Genomic DNA, 17,214 nt, shown 5'->3' with positions numbered 1-17,214 from the left:
TTTGGTGGAAAAGGCCCCAAACTGGTCGCTTTCAAAGCTAGTAAAGGTTGGTGCTCTACTTTAAAACTACAGTATTTTGGTTTAATTGCTGCCAAACATCATCAAACACACCCTTACTCATGTCAACTACAAAAGCAAGATAAAGTCTATAGTGAAAAAAGTTAAAATCCAAATGTCCGTAGGTTTTGATTGAGCTCGTCTCTGTGCTTTGTACTTTTTGTCTGTGTCTGGATTGGCAGGAAACCTGCAAGCACAACTCAACATCAGTTGGCAGTTATGATGGATAAGCAACTAATTTTCAGATTTTATAGTTAGTTTATCGCATGAATTGAATCGGTAAGGCAGTACATTACGTTATATTATACATATACGTTATATATTGAGGCGACTGTGGCTCAGTAGGAAGAGTAGTCGTCTTGCAATCAGAAGGTTGTGGGTTCAATTCCAGCTTCCTCCTGCCATAGGTTGATGTGCCCCTGGGCAAGGCACTTAACCTCAAGTTGCCTACCGATCTGCATATCGGTGTAAGAATTTGTGAGCGTTAGTGAGTGTAATTGGGTGAATGTGGCCCTAGTGTAAAGTGCTTTGAGCTGTCTGTATGACTGGAAAAGCGCTATATAAGTTCAGTCCATTTACCATTTATATATGTTCGTGCAGGCCTGCTGATAGGTATACCAGAGCCCATGATGACACACATACAGCCTGAGAGCACTGCACGCACACAGCAGAAAACAAGGTCTTTCCCTTAAAGGAAGAAATATTGGGTACTTTTTTATGCATGAAGTTGTCAAAGTTACTCCTAAAGATTAATAAATTGCGCTCACTTCGAGTTCCTCATATAAAAAAGTTCAAAATTCACATAAAATATGAATGCAACTGTTAAATGTGTTCAATTAGATAAGCCTTGAATTTGAGACTAATAATCATTATCACAAAATCTGACTGTCCTCAAATGAGGTTGAGACAAACTGTTATGGGCAAACATTAGAAAATAATAAAAGGGAGGTGAAAATCCAATCATCCTTGATCTTGACCAAAGTTATTGCCAGGAAGGCTGACCCTCCATCTTCATCCTGAGTTGAATCATAGTCCTTATCTGCATTTTAACAAAAGATTGACTTAAACAGGCCCTTTCGGGCTTCTGTAATTAGCATTTTACACTGCGTACACAGCTTTGAGGCTTCACTTAATGTAGATCATTACATAATGAACACTGGATGCATTGCCTTTTCACTCCTCCCTTTTGTGTTTCTGTTCTTTGCTGAAAAGCAGCATTCCACATGCTGGATGACAGAAAATTGTCACAGATGCAGGCAGCTTTGGATGGTGATTATCTTTCACTAAGGATAATTAGAGGCATTTAAAAAGAAAGTAGATGTTTCTAAACAATTTATGTTGTGCTAATTGGGTTTGTGAATATATGGAGAATTTTTTAACAATAAGTAAAAGCCAAGTATTATCCATTTTCTTTGAGTCATTTCCATCTTCTTCAACTTATGCCTAAGGAGTTCTGCTACTAAATGAAGGACAAGGATTGCAAGTGAAATGGGGGCCACTGTGTGACAAACAAGCTGGTGAGGGCTAGAGCCAGTATGTTAGGGATAATTTGGTGTGCATGGTGAACTCACCGGGAGGTCGCTGGCAGTCCAGCTACCACAGCAGGCGTCTGGCTAATCAGAAGACAGAGCACAGCTGCAACTTGCTCCAGGCCTACATTGCTCTAACTTGTACATCAAAAACAAACAAAAAATCCCAAGAGATTCACCGATTAGAGATTGGTGGCCGATTTCTGATCTCTGATCTTTGTAAGGCTTTGACCTGCTAATAGTGATTTTAGCTATTTCTGATTTTTCTTTAGACAGTGGTTGAAATATTTTTTTCTAGCCTTCTAAAGGGAAATCCCTGTAAGACAGGATGATCATTTTAAAATGTTTTATCCTCTTACACTACCAGTTAAAAGTTTGGACACCCCTTTGTCATTCAATGGCTTTTCCTAATTTATATTACTTTCTACATTTTTGACACATACAGTAGTAAAGGCATCAAATAAGCAAAGGTATATAGAATTATGTAGCAAATGAAAAAATTGTTAAATTACTCAAAACATCTTTTATATTTTAGATCTTTCTAAATTTGTTTTGATTACTACTTTGCACACTCTTAGCATTCTCTCGACGATGAGCTTCATGAAGTTGTCTCCAAAAATGGGTGACAGAGTTTTAAAGGTGTGTCCAAACTTTTGACTGGTAGCATAATATTAGCGATTTGCAAGGGTAGCATCACTAACTGTGCACATCAGTTTTCTTGTATTTTTCTTAAAGAATGCAGATCCTCACCTTTATTTGAAAATTTTTAAAAGGCGTTCAACACTTCCAACTGCAGTGTTTAGAGGTTTAAAAGCTTAAAAAGCTTAAAAAAGCAGCTTTGCTGGTGCACATTAAGCCTTCCTGATATTCTGCTGAAATCAGCTACATGTAAGTCTTTCCTTTGCCAGTCTGACAAGCTGTCAAATAGGTAAACCAATGATCAGACCACCAATAGGGAAAACATAGGATTTTTGAGTTTCCGAGCCACTGGTCGCTGTAGGGTGAAAATCATCCCATTCCAGTCAAAAGTTTATTTCTCTGTGCATCTGTAAAAACAAAACATGATGTGATAAGCCCCAGATTACACAAAAAGTCACTAACAGTTATCATTTGCCAAGTTAACACAGACAGACATAAAAACCCTTTCAGATGCCATTTGCCGAAACAGGCCAATTTAATTACACATTATTACACATTGACTTAAAATAGCAGGACCATCTCAGGCGCTAGTTTCGTTTCTGGACCTGAACACACTGGTTATCGTGGAAAGGAGAACATATTTTAGGTATACTGCAGGCTTCTTATAGTCTGCTGTGAAACAGGTCTATAAACTCTAAAGCACCGTGCATCTCCTGTTATTTACTTCCCTACCCTGATCTTGTGTCTTTAATGTTCTTTTCTCAAAACTTCTTTACTTTTCCTCCTCTTTAGAACTCTCCCTCTTCATTTCATGATTTTGACTGTGAAGAATGACTCACAGCTTGGCCTTAGCAGAATGATATATTCTCCGTAATGACTGTGGGCCATCTGCAATCTTATTACCATAAACCGTCTAGATATAACTAATGCATGGGTACACATGTGCATAATATGGCGTATATCTGCTGCAAGAAGCCAGGTTGTTGCCCGCTCATGTGGCTCTAAGTGCCAATTAAAGGCAATTTGGATCCTGGCTGCTGTTTTTGAAGGCCAGTCAGCCCCTTAAAGTTCCACAATCAGCTCTGCATATTTGGGTTGTCATTTTACCATCAGGCTCTTGGCATTGTGACTTTTACTATGGTTTTTATTTGAAAAGCATTTTTGTTTGTTTATGTTTCACACCGAGTCAAGAGAGACGTTTTTGCCCTGTTGTTATGCTCCGATCGAGGTCAGGGGTATAATGTGCAGTGGTGAGCCGGTAATTGAAATTGCCTAATACAAATTCTTTTTGTTTTGCTTGGTGTGTTATCGCCTGTTTCTGTGATGCAGGTGTGCTGAGGACTCCGTGCAAGCCAGGCAGCTGTTGTCTCTCACTCTGGACCGGGCAAGCCACACGCTGCTCCTCGCCTTTCCCTCCTGTGTGGTCAGAGTGCCGGTGGCCCGATGCCAGCTCTACTCCCGATGCATGAAGTAAGCCTGCAGAGCATACAACACAAACCATACCATACATGGCAGTGGGGTAGGAAAATAAGTTTGCTGACTTTGGAGAGACAATGCAACATTTGTCTTTAAGCGGGGTGAAAAGTAGAGCTCTTTCAGCTGTGGCAGACCTGAGCTCAGCTTGAAATTATCACTGGGATAACAGCTAATTATGACTTTAAACTGAATTTAGTCCTGTTTAAATGACTGAACCTGTAGGGTTGTAAAATATCCAATAAAAGATTTTAGTTTTGTTACTTTTAAGACAAGTTGGGCCTGTTTTTTGGGTGCAGAATGATTGGGACAAGTTCCAGATGTGACCTATGATATCATATACTGGCGAATATCAGTGTAGATACCCTCAGTTTGACTGGAAACAATTGTCATTAACATACCATGATCATATTTGTTAATAGTTTTGGTGTTTTGGTGACCTTGTCCACAGAATTTGCAGCAGTAATGAACAAAAGAGGATTAAAAAGCGGATTTCTCCCAGGTTTCTTAAAGTGAAACATCACAACAAAAGAGTACTGATATGATAAAAGACACATACAGGACCTGAAACACTGTTTCTCGTACAGGGACAATCTGAAAAAGTCTACATATTTTAATAGCATGCCTGCAAACAGCACCATGTGCTGTTTGTTGTGTGTGCTTTATATAGCCAACCCTATTGGACTAGGGAGGTGTGCGACTGAAAGCTCTGTGGAAAGATGTTTCACATTTAAAAACATGTAAGCAAAAACGTACTACCCCACTAAATCACAACTCTTCAGTTTTATTGTTTCTAATTGAGGATGCTGATGTTATTGTAATCAGTTGAAATGAGACACAAATGCTACACACATGACAATATCACCTATCTCTTTTCAAAAATGCTCTAATAAACAGGAAAAACAGGATCTTTTTGAATTAATTTCTTTTTTACTCAGAATTTATAAAATTTATATAAAAAAATAAGCAAAGGTTAAAATGACATGTTTGTTATAGTTAAGGCACCTGTGACAGAGTCAAAATGAGTTCCTCTGGTGGTTTTAGGGGTATTGGAATATCACCTGTCTTAGAGTTAAGTGTGGTTCTATATTTTGGCATAACTCTGCCATGAGATGGCTTGGAAGATGAAATTGACAATTGCCTATGATTACGCAATGTTTTAAAAAAAGTTAAATATCAACTTCCTGTGCACAAAATGCTGGTGAGATTGACAGCACTTTTAGTTTACATTTAATGAATTATGTTATCTTGGGTTGTTTAATGTTTTGTGCAAATAATCATAAATGAATCAAACCGTGGTTTTGACTCCCAGCCGGGTAGTCTTTCTGAATGGAGTTTGCATGTTCTCCCCGTGCATGCGTGGGTTGTTTCCGGGTGCTCCGGCTTCCCCCTGCTGGGGTCCACCGCCATTCTGACACAAACCAGGCAGCACATGGGGTGTGTTCACTGGAGCAGGTGAGTCATACAGGCGTGTAATCCAGACCACATTTGGAAACCACTCATATGCTCCCTGAGGTGTGTTTAGCATGTGTGCTTAAGTGTTTAGATTTGCGTATCAGGGTTCATTTTCTGTGCATGAGTCGGTTCAAGATTTCTTAGTCACGCTTCAGTAGTTCCTGCCCTGTTGTTTTGACCTTTGAGCAGCGTTTGGAATGTTTGTTTAGCATAGTGGAGGATGATGTGTAGATCCCGCTCCATTCAGTTCTAGTTGTCTAGTTTACTTTGAACTATTCATATTTCTTCAGTATTCTACTGCAAAAAATTGCATTTGCAGCCTGCACCAAGCATGCAGTTTAGACTTTCACTGTCTTGCTTATGTCCATAGCATGGTATTACAGGCTAATTTCACCAGAAATTAATATTTTATTTGTGGTGAGTGGATCATAATCCCCCTTTGGGTACTTCACAAGAGAGAGCTTTATTTTTTCAAACAAGAATGTTATTGTGTTTGTGTCTTTCATTGGGTGTCAGTGGTCCTTCTTAGCAGCAAAGATTTGTCACTTATTACTATTATATACCGCTTGTGGCAATTGATGTTTAGGAGACTAGATGAAAATATGGCGTAAAAGATTTTTGATTGTTACTTGTTAATATTTTGCATTAAAACCTTTCTGAAAGCATTACAGACACTGACAAAATTTCTTAATTATGATGACAATTTCTATGAATTTTCTGTATATTAAAGAAAATCTAATCATGTTGGTATTAAATTAAATTAGCTGCATCATTCTGCATTGTCTAGAGCCAAATCACAAAACAATCATCTCAAGGCATTTTACATGACAAAATGTTGTGTAATGTTTTTACTCTGTTTTGTATTTGTAATTGAAACTTTGTGTAGTATTGTTTTTGTTTTGAAAGCCAACTAGGGTCAAGCATTATGAATCAATTTATGTTTTAAATGCTTAAATAAATGTGTTTATTGTTTGTTGACACTTAACACTAGTCCCGATTTAAATAAACTAATAAATCTAATTAATTTACATAACAATATTGTCAGATTTGATTAATCTTAATTCTAATTGGTATAATGTTATGTTTAAAGCACGTCAACCAATTGCACCAAGTTGTTAACCTTGCAGCCGTTCTTCAGCTCCCTTTTAACAGAAAGAAAACTCCAGCAGAGCCACACTCAGTATGAGAGGCTCTGCACCATATCTACCTGGGGGTTAAAAGGGCAAGAAAAGCATAACGCTGGTCCTAGGGACGTTTTTTTTGGGAAACAAAATCCTTGAGTACACACACCTAATTGATGCAAAAGCTGCACCATTGGCTTTGTACAGGACGAAAGAAACACAGCTAAACACTGAATCTTTCAGACAGTTGCATTTTCTATGAAAATCAAAAGACCAATAAAAACAAATTGAAAGGCAACAACTATTGCAATTAATGAGCAAATGGAAAGTAGTAAGAGAAAATTAGGAGGAAGAGTGATTAGTACTGCATGTCGTCCAACACCATAAGGCCTAATCCATGCTTCCTTGTCCTTTCTACTGTCCACTTCACTGCAAACACTGAGTGGTATAAATAGTTTTATTCTTACTTATCTGCTATGATCCGCTAGGACTGCAACTCACTAATTCTTCCATTCAAAGAGTGGCGACACATGCATAGAAGAAAAAGAAAACTGTGTGTCAGATCTTGAGTTGAAGATAGAAAATCAATGTGGGAGATTCTGCTGTTTTTACATTTTGGAAAATTTATCTCAGAAATATAAGGAAACAAAACTGCATCACTATTCTGGAAAAAAAACACCTTAGTTTTTCCTTCCCTGCTCTCTTCTCTTTATCTTCTCTGAGTAGATCAAACATAATGCAATGCATTGTCACCCTCCATGACGCTGTAGTGAAAACTGTATATCTCTGAGTGGAACACTATGGTTTACCTGAACCTAAAAAAGTATATTTGGGTGAATTAAGTGGCTTGTGTTCATGGACGCAGAGAAGTATGTCAGGGGCCTAAGATGCGTAGCAGCTATAAAACTATAGAGAAATAAGCTTTATCAAAAAGGAAAGCTTACAGTCTGATCCAAAAAGTAGACTAGGTGTCTGCCTTACCAACAGAAAACTGTGAGCTTGAAGCCTGGTAACTTAAAGATCTACCTCCTGTTCAACTCTTGTAAACTCAAGGAACCACCAGGAAACCTGCAGTCTAAGAGCAAAGAGCTCCTTTGGTGATATATTTTAAAAATGAGATCTCTGACATAAGATAGAGCTTGATTATTTCTAGAGTATTCAGCTCTATGCCCTGGACATTATAAAAGCTGCACAGTTTGCAGTAGTTAGGCCTGGAAGCAAATGTTGAGTTTAGAATGTCTTAAACTTACCCAATCTTACATTTGTCTATCATTCTTATCTGCTGCTTTAATATTACACCCTGGTTTGATAAAAATGGCAAAATGCTTACTGTGATGATCCATGATTTTAAACAAACTACACCTCCTTTGGAGGTGGAAACTGTTCTATAGAGGAAATTGTGCCTACTCTGTTTTGCTTATAAGACTTCCAGTATATTAAACGTTTTCCTGCCTTTTCACTCCTAATGCACTTTTTTAATTACTTTATTTAGGTATTGCATATTACGTCTGGTGTATTGTCATAATAAATGTTGTAACCTTGGCAGTAAACTTAAAATGTCCTCTCTAGGCTGTAGATTTGTGCATTTAGATGCAGTCAGCATCTTCATTACTATTGCTTTTCTACAACGTAAAGAGCTGCGAGAGCCTTTTTCTGCTTTGTGACAAAAACTATTCAAATATTGCTGAAAGGCATTCAGGTATTGCTGACACAGGTTACATTCATTTCAGCCTGACCGACAGATGGGAAACATTTGAGATTTAAAATAAAGCCAATCAAAGCTAAATATGAATGTATGTGAAAGTTTATGGAGTCTGTCAATAGCATAAGCATGGTTATTTAAAGTTTTATTATTTATAGTCTTTCAAACACTGTAGTGTTCTTTCTGGCCTTGGTTGACTTATAATGTAGAAATAACCTTATTACAAAAACTCTGAAATAATTTCTTTAAAGACATTCTCTACAAAAATCTGTCACTATTCTGGCATTTAGTAAATAAAAGTGAGGTATGTAATCCTTACTGACCTTAAGCACATTTCCTTCACCTTTTCCACTGGCTCAATTAGGCCCTACTCAACTCCACTTTGCTCACTTTGCGAACGTTTCCATTACTGTTTTTTCCCTTCCGGTTCCTAGTTTTTTGGTCCCTGCTCTTGAGCAGGTACAACCAGGGCTGAGTCGAGACTACTTCTGTCAGTCTGCCCCAGGGCAGGTGTGGCTAGAATGTAGCTCACCTCTGTCAGTGTGTGAATGTGTGTATGAATGGGTGAATGACTGATTGTGGTGTAAAGCGGTTTGGGGGTGTCTGGAGACTTGATAAAGCACCATACAAGTTCAGGCCAGGCCATTTACATGTCATGTGAACAGACTGCTGTTTACTGATTGGCCATTGGACAAATTTCCAAATCATAAATCATGCCTGAAGGCTGAAAAAAAAGGAAAAAGGACACATCAGCTTTCTGAATTACACACAGGTACGGGGAGCTGTATTTAATAACATTCTAAACCAGCTGATCACACATATAATCAGCTGTTCAGACGCACAAACATTTCCGTCAAAACAATACCACCATGAAAGAGCGTGTTTAATTTGAAAATTAAATGCTGTCCTTAAGCAAACCAGTATCTGCAGGAAGAGGGAGCAGGCAGAGAGCAGCTGCCTGTAATTAGACAGTTGAAACGGCATCGTTTCAACTGGGAGGAAGTCTCCATTGAATCCGCGGAGTACGAATATCCAACCTAAAACTAACTTTGTCAGAAAGTCCACGGTTTTGTGCTTTAAAGTCCTTTTCCTCATTATTGCCATGGCTGAGAGAACAACTTCATTATAAAACCCAAAATTGTAACTTCTTCGGGCAAACTTTGGAGCTTCACCAGTCCAGACAGCAGCATCTCTCCTCTTCACTTCTTCTGAGACACCCTCTGACATCAGAACCTCCGAGCCTTATTTGAAGTTCTGGCTGGGCTGTGGTCCAGATAATTATCCCGGTAGATCATTTTATACAAAAAAACAACACACATCAGACATTCTTGAGTATACAATAATACAAACATTATTTGTATTTTGTTTACTTATACTTTTATTTTCTATTCATTATTTTTATTTTTTATCGTTTCATGCAGATTACTTTAATGTAACAATGTCACGCAGTAATAGCAGCACAGCACTACATTGACAGTTGGAGGCGGGGCTTCAGCCGTTAGTGGGTCAGTGGAAACACAACTGGTACCGTACTGAGTAGGGTAACCGATTGGAGCCGAGCCATGCCGGCTAAAACGAGCCAGTGGAAAAGGGGCATTAGTCTGATTTCATGTCAGACAGAAAAAAAAAAGGCTATGTGTGTTTTCTATACAGTGTGTATAAAAATAATGCTTCCCCTGTATTTAAAAATGTAGTACAAAATACACTTATAGGGTAACTGTGAGCTTTCAAGTTTCAGATGACTGTCCCTTTAAGTTGCTCTGGCCATCAAGCATATGAGAGACTAACTTTGAGTCCTCCTTAAGGGAACACAGTTTAATCTTTAAGGTTAAGGTAATTATTTTTATCTGTTTTTCCTTTAGGAACTGCATCGCCTCCAGGGACCCGTACTGTGGCTGGACCAGAGGAAGCACCTGCTCCTTCCTCAGACCTGGAACCAGGTGGGACACTTTTCCTTTGTAGCTACACAACCTCTAAACACTCCAAATACATCAATTTCCTGTCTGCTTTGTGACACTTTTTCTGTATCCTCTTTTGAAGTTTTATGTTTTATTACCGCTGCTCCACATTCTTTTTCTTTGATCCTAGAGATTTGTTTTTGTGGTGACTTTTGTCTTTATTATTTCTCCCATTGTGATTTCTGCTTTCTGAAAGCAAAACTGTCACACTCAAAGATATTACATGCAATATTTATCCATTTTTGAGAGTTTATAAATTTGGCCTTTTTTTTACTTGTGTCTAGTCTGTCAGAAAGTCTGATGTTTGTGTACGTCTAGATTTTAAACGGCTGAACCCAAATATTGTTTTTTTGTTTTTTCCGATTGAGTCGTCACAAAACATTGCGTAGGTGTGGGAGATATCGAGTTTTTTCATACAACGGTGAGACCTGTCTCTGATCCTCCTGGCGGTGTCTGCCTTCACTGCTCATCTCCAGTCTTGTTCATCTCCCTCCACCGAAATCAAATTCCTCATAAGTCAAGCCGCTTATTGAATTAGGCTTTCAAACACAAGTGTAGTGCCTGCTGAACAGACAACACGGGCCTTAAAGACCACCTCGGGCAGACTGCTTATACTATTAAAAGCCTCTGTTTTTGCCTTGATTAGATTTACCAAGGGCAGTCAACTTGGCAATCGATTCAGCATTGAGTTGCTGAGGATTTCCTCAGTATGGAATAATGCAACCTTTCCCAGGTACCCGACGCCAAAGGAGAGTGTCACATGACATGGAATTGTAATTTGGAAAGCCACTAAGGAAGACAAGTTTTAAATTTTCATTATTAATATTGTGTAAAGTTGGATTTATAGTTTTATTGCTATGTTTGTATTTTGTAGTATAAAATCAAAGAAACTAAGTAGGTGATGTTACACAGAGGTTCAGTCAGGAGTTTATACTTACTTACCATCAGCATGAATGTTATATTAACTATTTCCATCAACAAGGTCCTGGCATAATTATGGCTGGATAGTTGAACACTCTTGTTTTTTTGTTTGTTTTGGTTTATTTGAATATGTGCAGGTTATCAACAGTATAACATAAAACTGTATGCATCATAGATTAGTTTCACATATTCAAAGGAGTGGGTGGAAGTATACATTTATTTAATCCCACTCCTTGGATTACAGGCTCCATATTTGATGTGAGGTGAAGTTGGAGAACTTGGACATACACCTCCATCTATAATATATTTAATTCCAAAGTATTAACAAATATGGTCATGCTTGACAACTGGAACAGTGCACTCTGACTTTTCCAAACAAACTTTTTGTCATTTTGGTAAGTCAATACTTCAATACTTTATTAGGTCCCTTGAACAATCAATTAAAATGAACCAATTCAGTCAAGAAAAGTGCCAAAATGGCCAGTAAAAATAATGCCAGAAACTTCTTGATTATTACAAAGACAAATCTGACCCTGTGTAAATCAGATAAAACTATAACTTCAAACTTGTAGGGCCCTATTCTTGTTAAAACAGAAGAAAAAAATGAAGTTGTACTCTGAAAATACACTTTTTAAATGTATCAATTACAGACCAAAAAGGTTGTGGTGCGATGCATAACTGTAGAAAGTGGACCACCTATGCAGAGGCTGCAATCATTGAAAAAACCATCTCTTCCTGATTGCTGAGACTAAGGGCCACTAATGCCACAAAATCTTAAAAAAAAAAGAAAAGAAAAGCCAAAAATAATTATGTCTGCCTGAATAATTCTGACTGGAACTGTAATTTGCATCTTATTTGCTCTTTTAAGCTTGCATTTATGCCACTTTTGGTGACAGAAGGTGTTCCTTTTATGAATTTCATGATCCATTTCAGCTTGAAGTTTCAACATCCTTGTTCTCTTGCTAGCAATTTGTACTTTTAAAATTGGTTCCCCAGTAAACGTATACAGATGTTTTGTCCGGCAATGATGGTAATTACGTCATATGCAATTTTTCTTTTGTAGTAATGCAGTAAAGGTTATCAGCACCTTAGTTGCAACACTATCAGCAGCATGGAGCACAGACATCATCTGGTTCTTATCATATCTTATTTTGAAGGCTTAGAATAATGAGTCAGTGTACCTGGACGAATGTAGATGAAGCAAGAAAGCAACATTGTCAGTTTACATGTAGACTAGCAAAGTGTGTGAGGCAGCCAGCTGAACACAAGACATTGTTCTTTATTATGATGACATCTGCCATGTGTTCACCGCGTATTTAAACTCATTCATCAAAGGGGTTTTCAGGCATTAAAAGGCCAAATGGTTACTCTGCAACAAGGTTTTCTAATTGTACAAAGCAAACTTCCAAAGACAGTTTAGCATCCCTGTGCAGTCTCATCTGCTTTCGTTCTTTAGATGTTGTATGAGGGCCAAAAATTTATTTTCCATGGAACCCTAAACAAAACAACAATCTGACATATTTAAATAAATTGTATGTCATATTTAACATTGTATAAGAAAGTTCAATATGAGTTTGTCTTGTGTCTCCCTGTGCTCATAAGGATTTTCACCAATTATGTATTGAAGTCAAAAGAAATTCTAAAATATGGCAGCATTATCAAGCCATATGTTTAAGATTTGGGGGAATGTGTTTACTTTTTCTCCTGCTGTGAGTTTTATTAACTCGTGCCAAGATATTACTCCACAGTAATCCTCAGAGGAGGCTTTGGATAGTGTCAGGTCCATTGTTCCTTCCTGTTTTTGGTCTATTATGTAAAGCTAACTTGATGGTCTGCTGCCTGAGGGTTCTGATTTAAGGCAATCACAGAATGTTATCGACTACCTCCATCTGCCACCAAGGAAGAATCTCAAAACTCCCCCTCTTTCCTTCTATCATGCTTTAATCTGTAATCATTACTCAGACTCCAGACAAATCAGATTATGAGTTGGTCTTAAGAGCAGACTTTATGTAATGTTATTTGCATGTGACCATATTATTTTGTTCCTTTCAGCTTTACCTGACAAATTTAGCAATTTTTCCACTCATTCTTCTCCATGTCCTCTCCATGTCTTCCCAAGCCTGAATTCTGCTGAGCACTTCTGTCACTTTCAATTTCTAAATGTCACTGTGTGTTGCCGTGTGCATCACATTTTTTTGTAACCGAATCGCAGGTACCGAGATTTATCTGTGGAAAACTAATCGGAATGGCATTTTGAACAAACTTCAAAAGCTATTCTGATCCTACTCACCTAACTGGTTCTTTTCTAGACTAAAATCTAAAGTGAAATCTGTTTAGACACTGCTTTGCAATGTATTTTTCAGTGGTATTTGTGTGTGATAGTCATAATACTACATGTCTATGGTTTCTCACATAGGACACCATCTCGGAGATCAGAATTAAAACCCTGCATGTGTGCTTTTTATGTTACAGTCCATTAAGTAAAAATAATAAAGTATATTTCACTAAAAACTATCACTATACAGTTCTAATAAAATGCTTTGCAAAAGTGATCATGCATGTTGAAAATTTTTCACATTTTGTAATATTGCAGAATCAAAATCTATGTATTTTAATTTGTTGTGTGTGTTAGACCAACAGAAAGCATCTCATTACTATGAATTGGACAAAGACTGTTTAGAAATAAAATCTGATAGTTGTGACATGCATATAATTCAGCCCCTTTCAATCTGATTACCCTAAATACAATCCAGTTCAACCAGAGACAAGGTTGTAGAGATTCTTATAGCAGGTGGAAGTTATGAAACAATATTACATTACAAGCTTTGAAACCTACCAAGACATGAAAATTCACCTGAACTGACAGGCCGGAACTTTGTTTCAACAGTAGTGTTGGTAAATCAATCTGCAAATATGGCCTTTACGGAAGTGTTGTTAAAGTAGCTATTGTTGGTTGAAAGGTATGAGAGAATACGTTTAGTATTTGCCACGAGCCTTGTAAGAGACACAGGAAACAGATGGAAAAAGGTGCTCCAGTCAGATGAGACAGAAATTCAACTTTCTGGTGTATATGCGAAATGGTTTATGTCAGAAAGCTAACACTTCACAACATTCCCACTGTGACACATGGTGGTTGCAGCATCATGCTGTGGGAGTGCTTTTCTTCAAGAACAGGGAAGATAGACTGATTGGAAGACAGACTAAGATAAAAGCAGGGCAGTCCTTGAGAAAAATCCATGGCAACGAAAGACCTTCCAGCAGGACAACAGCCCTAAACATACAACCGGAGAAACATTTGAATGGTATAGATCAAAGCATGTTCCTGAGGTAGAATAGCCTTTTAAATATGTGATATGCCTTGAAAACTTATGTTCACAGATACTGTCCATCTGATTTAACTGAGCTTTAGTTTTTTTTGGGTAGAGACATTCAACCAAAGAGTTGCAACCAAAATTGGAGTGAAAGACGGAGCATTGACTCAGGGGGACTTAATACAAATCTTTTCACATTTTGATCAGTAAAAAGATTAGAAAACCACATATTTTCTTTTCAATTATTCACTACTCTGTATTGGCTATAACATACAATCCCATTCAAATACACTTTGTGGTTTGTGACTCTCACTTGAAAAAGCGTGAAAAAGTTTGAGTGTATATACAGGGGTTGGACAATGAAACTGAAACACCTGGTTTTAGACCACAATAATTTATTAGTATGGTGTAGGGCCTCTTTTTGCGGCCAATACAGCGTCAATTCGTCTTGGGAATGACATATACAAGTCCTGCACAGTGGTCAGAGGGATTTTAAGCCATTCTTCTTGCAGGATAGTGGCCAGGTCACTACGTGATACTGGTGGAGGATAACGTTTCCTGACTCGCTCCTCCAAAACACCCCAAAGTGGCTCAATAATATTTAGATCTGGTGACTGTGCAGGCATGGGAGATGTTCAACTTCACTTTCATGTTCATCAAACCAATCTTTCACCAGTCTTGCTGTGTGTATTGGTGCATTGTCATCCTGATACACGGCACCGCCTTCAGGATACAATGTTTGAACCATTGGATGCACATGGTCCTCAAGAATGGCTCGGTAGTCCTTGGCAGTGACGCGCCCATCTAGCACAAGTACTGGGCCAAGGGAATGCCATGATATGGCAGCCCAAACCATCACTGATCCACCCCCATGCTTCACTCTGGGCATGCAACAGTCTGGGTGGTACGCTTCTTTGGGGCTTCTCCACACCGTAACTCTCCCGGATGTGGGGAAAACAGTAAAGGTGGACTCATAAGAGAACAATACATGTTTCACATTGTCCACAGCCCAAGATTTGCGCTCCTTGCACCATTGAAACCGACGTTTGGCATTGGCATGAGTGACCAAAGGTTTGGCTATAGCAGCCCGGCCGTGTATATTGACCCTGTGGAGCTCCCGACGGACAGTTCTGGTGGAAACAGGAGAGTTGAGGTGCACATTTAATTTGGGCAGCCGTGGTTTTATGTTTTTTGGATACAATCCGGGTTAGCACCCGAACATCCCTTTCAGACAGCTTCCTCTTGCGTCCACAGTTAATCCTGTTGGATGTGGTTCATCCTTCTTGGTGGTATGCTAACATTACCCTGGATACCGTGGCTCTTGATAAATCACAAAGACTTGCTGTCTTGGTCACAGATGCGCCAGCAAGACGTGCACCAACAATTTGTCCTCTTTTGAACTCTGGTATGTCACCCATAATGTTGTGTGCATTTCAATATTTTGAGCAAAACTGTGCTCTTACCCTGCTAATTGAACCTTCACACTCTGCTATTACTGGTGCAATGTGCAATCAATGAAGACTGGCTACCAGGCTGGTCCAATTTAGCCATGAAACCTCCCACACTAAAATGACAGGTGTTTCAGTTTCATTGTCCAACCTCTGTAGATTTCAGGAGACAGTATGTTTTATTTTGCTGTTGAAAAAAAAAACGTTCACATATGTTTACCTTAAATCATTGAATTTCACATGAATTTCATTAAAGGAGCTCTGTACTGAACGACGCCTGCAAGCAAGTACATTGTTGTGCTCGGACTAAACTACACACTCTCTTTTTCTGCCTGTTGCTGTTGCGGCCTGGTGCTGTTCCCCTGACACGAGCCATAACCAAAAGCAGTTGTATTTTTCTTTGAAAGCACCTGGTCTGTGCTGAGCTATTCTCATTTCCTCTGGACTTCCTCACTTCATCACAGCTTATATTCTGCTATGTTTCCCTGTGCTCCCCTGCCTCTTAAATGGGAAATTAGTTGCAGAAAAACAATATGTTATATGTTTTTTTAGGATTGTTGAAATTCTGAATTCAATGTGTATTTCCTTTTTGTTTAACATTTAAATAATTAGACAATATTCTATTGGAGTTTTATCAAACCAATATCGTATAATCCTAAATATAGCCAGGATGGTTCGTTTTTAATCTTGTGCTTATTTTGTAAGTTAACTCAGATGCATATAAATGAACAATGTGTGATTGCTATGGTAGCTTAGTTTCAATGCTGGGAGACAGAATATTCACCAAAAGTACTAAGAAAAACACAATGTAAGCGTTTAAATTTGATTTGCAAGTCATTGAAGTAAAAATCCTCTACAACACAGCCCACATTCTGACTCCCACAGATTCGTTCAATCAATCTTATGAGATGCATTACGTTGCATGGATTAAAATCTGACTCTCGCCAAAAATTATTCAGAGCGAGCTTGTGGGAAGTTGACCAAAATGAAACTCTTTCTCCGTAATCAAACACTCCATTGATGAGTATGACATGAAGAGCACAGTCCCCACAGTCCAAAAACTGAGGAGGTTACACTTTAGGTAGGACCAAATGCTCAAACCTTCAGCTTGGGGCTGCAAAGTGTTGCAAGTAACAGAGTCCTTATGTGTTCAAGGGGTTTTGTTCATTTAAGATATTTTTTATTCATGTTGTGACTGAGCAATAGCCACCTGTTGTCAGTGTGCAGATGTTTTTTTTTTGTCATAGTTCTTGAACTTTGTCATGGTATGACATCCTTGGACTTGGTTTGTGTTTTTGTGTTAACTGTGCTTAGGTCTATGGTTTCCTTTATTGTTAATTAGTTCCACCTGTCCCTTATGCCTCCATGTCTCCTTGCCACACCTGTTCTTAGTTACTGTGATTACCTGCTTTTGTTTTCTCCTCCCCGCTGGTTCCTCCGTCACTATTCCTCGTTCACTACCCTTGTTTATGCTCAGTTTTGCTACGGTACAGTACTGTGAACACATGTAAGTTTTTGGCTTGACTCATATTTGTACATGCTGTGATTATGTTACGTTTTGGAGACCTTTAATTAAAGAGAAGCATTCCTCTCATCATGC

General features: G+C 38.4%; 1 protein-coding gene across 3 annotated transcripts in view; it reads left to right on the top strand.

Moving 5' to 3' along the window:
* sema6bb (sema domain, transmembrane domain (TM), and cytoplasmic domain, (semaphorin) 6Bb) overlaps positions 1 to 17,214 on the top strand; it is a 223,538-nt gene that overhangs the window by 153,256 nt on the left and 53,068 nt on the right. For all 3 annotated transcript variants that reach the window (XM_047373731.1, XM_047373732.1, XM_047373733.1), the window contains exons 14-15: positions 3,555 to 3,695; positions 9,839 to 9,916. In XM_047373731.1, the coding sequence (XP_047229687.1) occupies positions 3,555 to 3,695; positions 9,839 to 9,916 (219 nt within the window). The remainder of the gene's footprint in view (positions 1 to 3,554; positions 3,696 to 9,838; positions 9,917 to 17,214) is intronic.

Source organism: Girardinichthys multiradiatus, chromosome 9 (genome assembly GCF_021462225.1).
Source record: "Girardinichthys multiradiatus isolate DD_20200921_A chromosome 9, DD_fGirMul_XY1, whole genome shotgun sequence".
Taxonomy (NCBI): Eukaryota; Metazoa; Chordata; class Actinopteri; order Cyprinodontiformes; family Goodeidae; genus Girardinichthys; species Girardinichthys multiradiatus.
The sequence above is the reverse complement of the archived record's forward strand: the minus strand, read 5'-3'. Positions and strand labels throughout refer to the sequence as shown.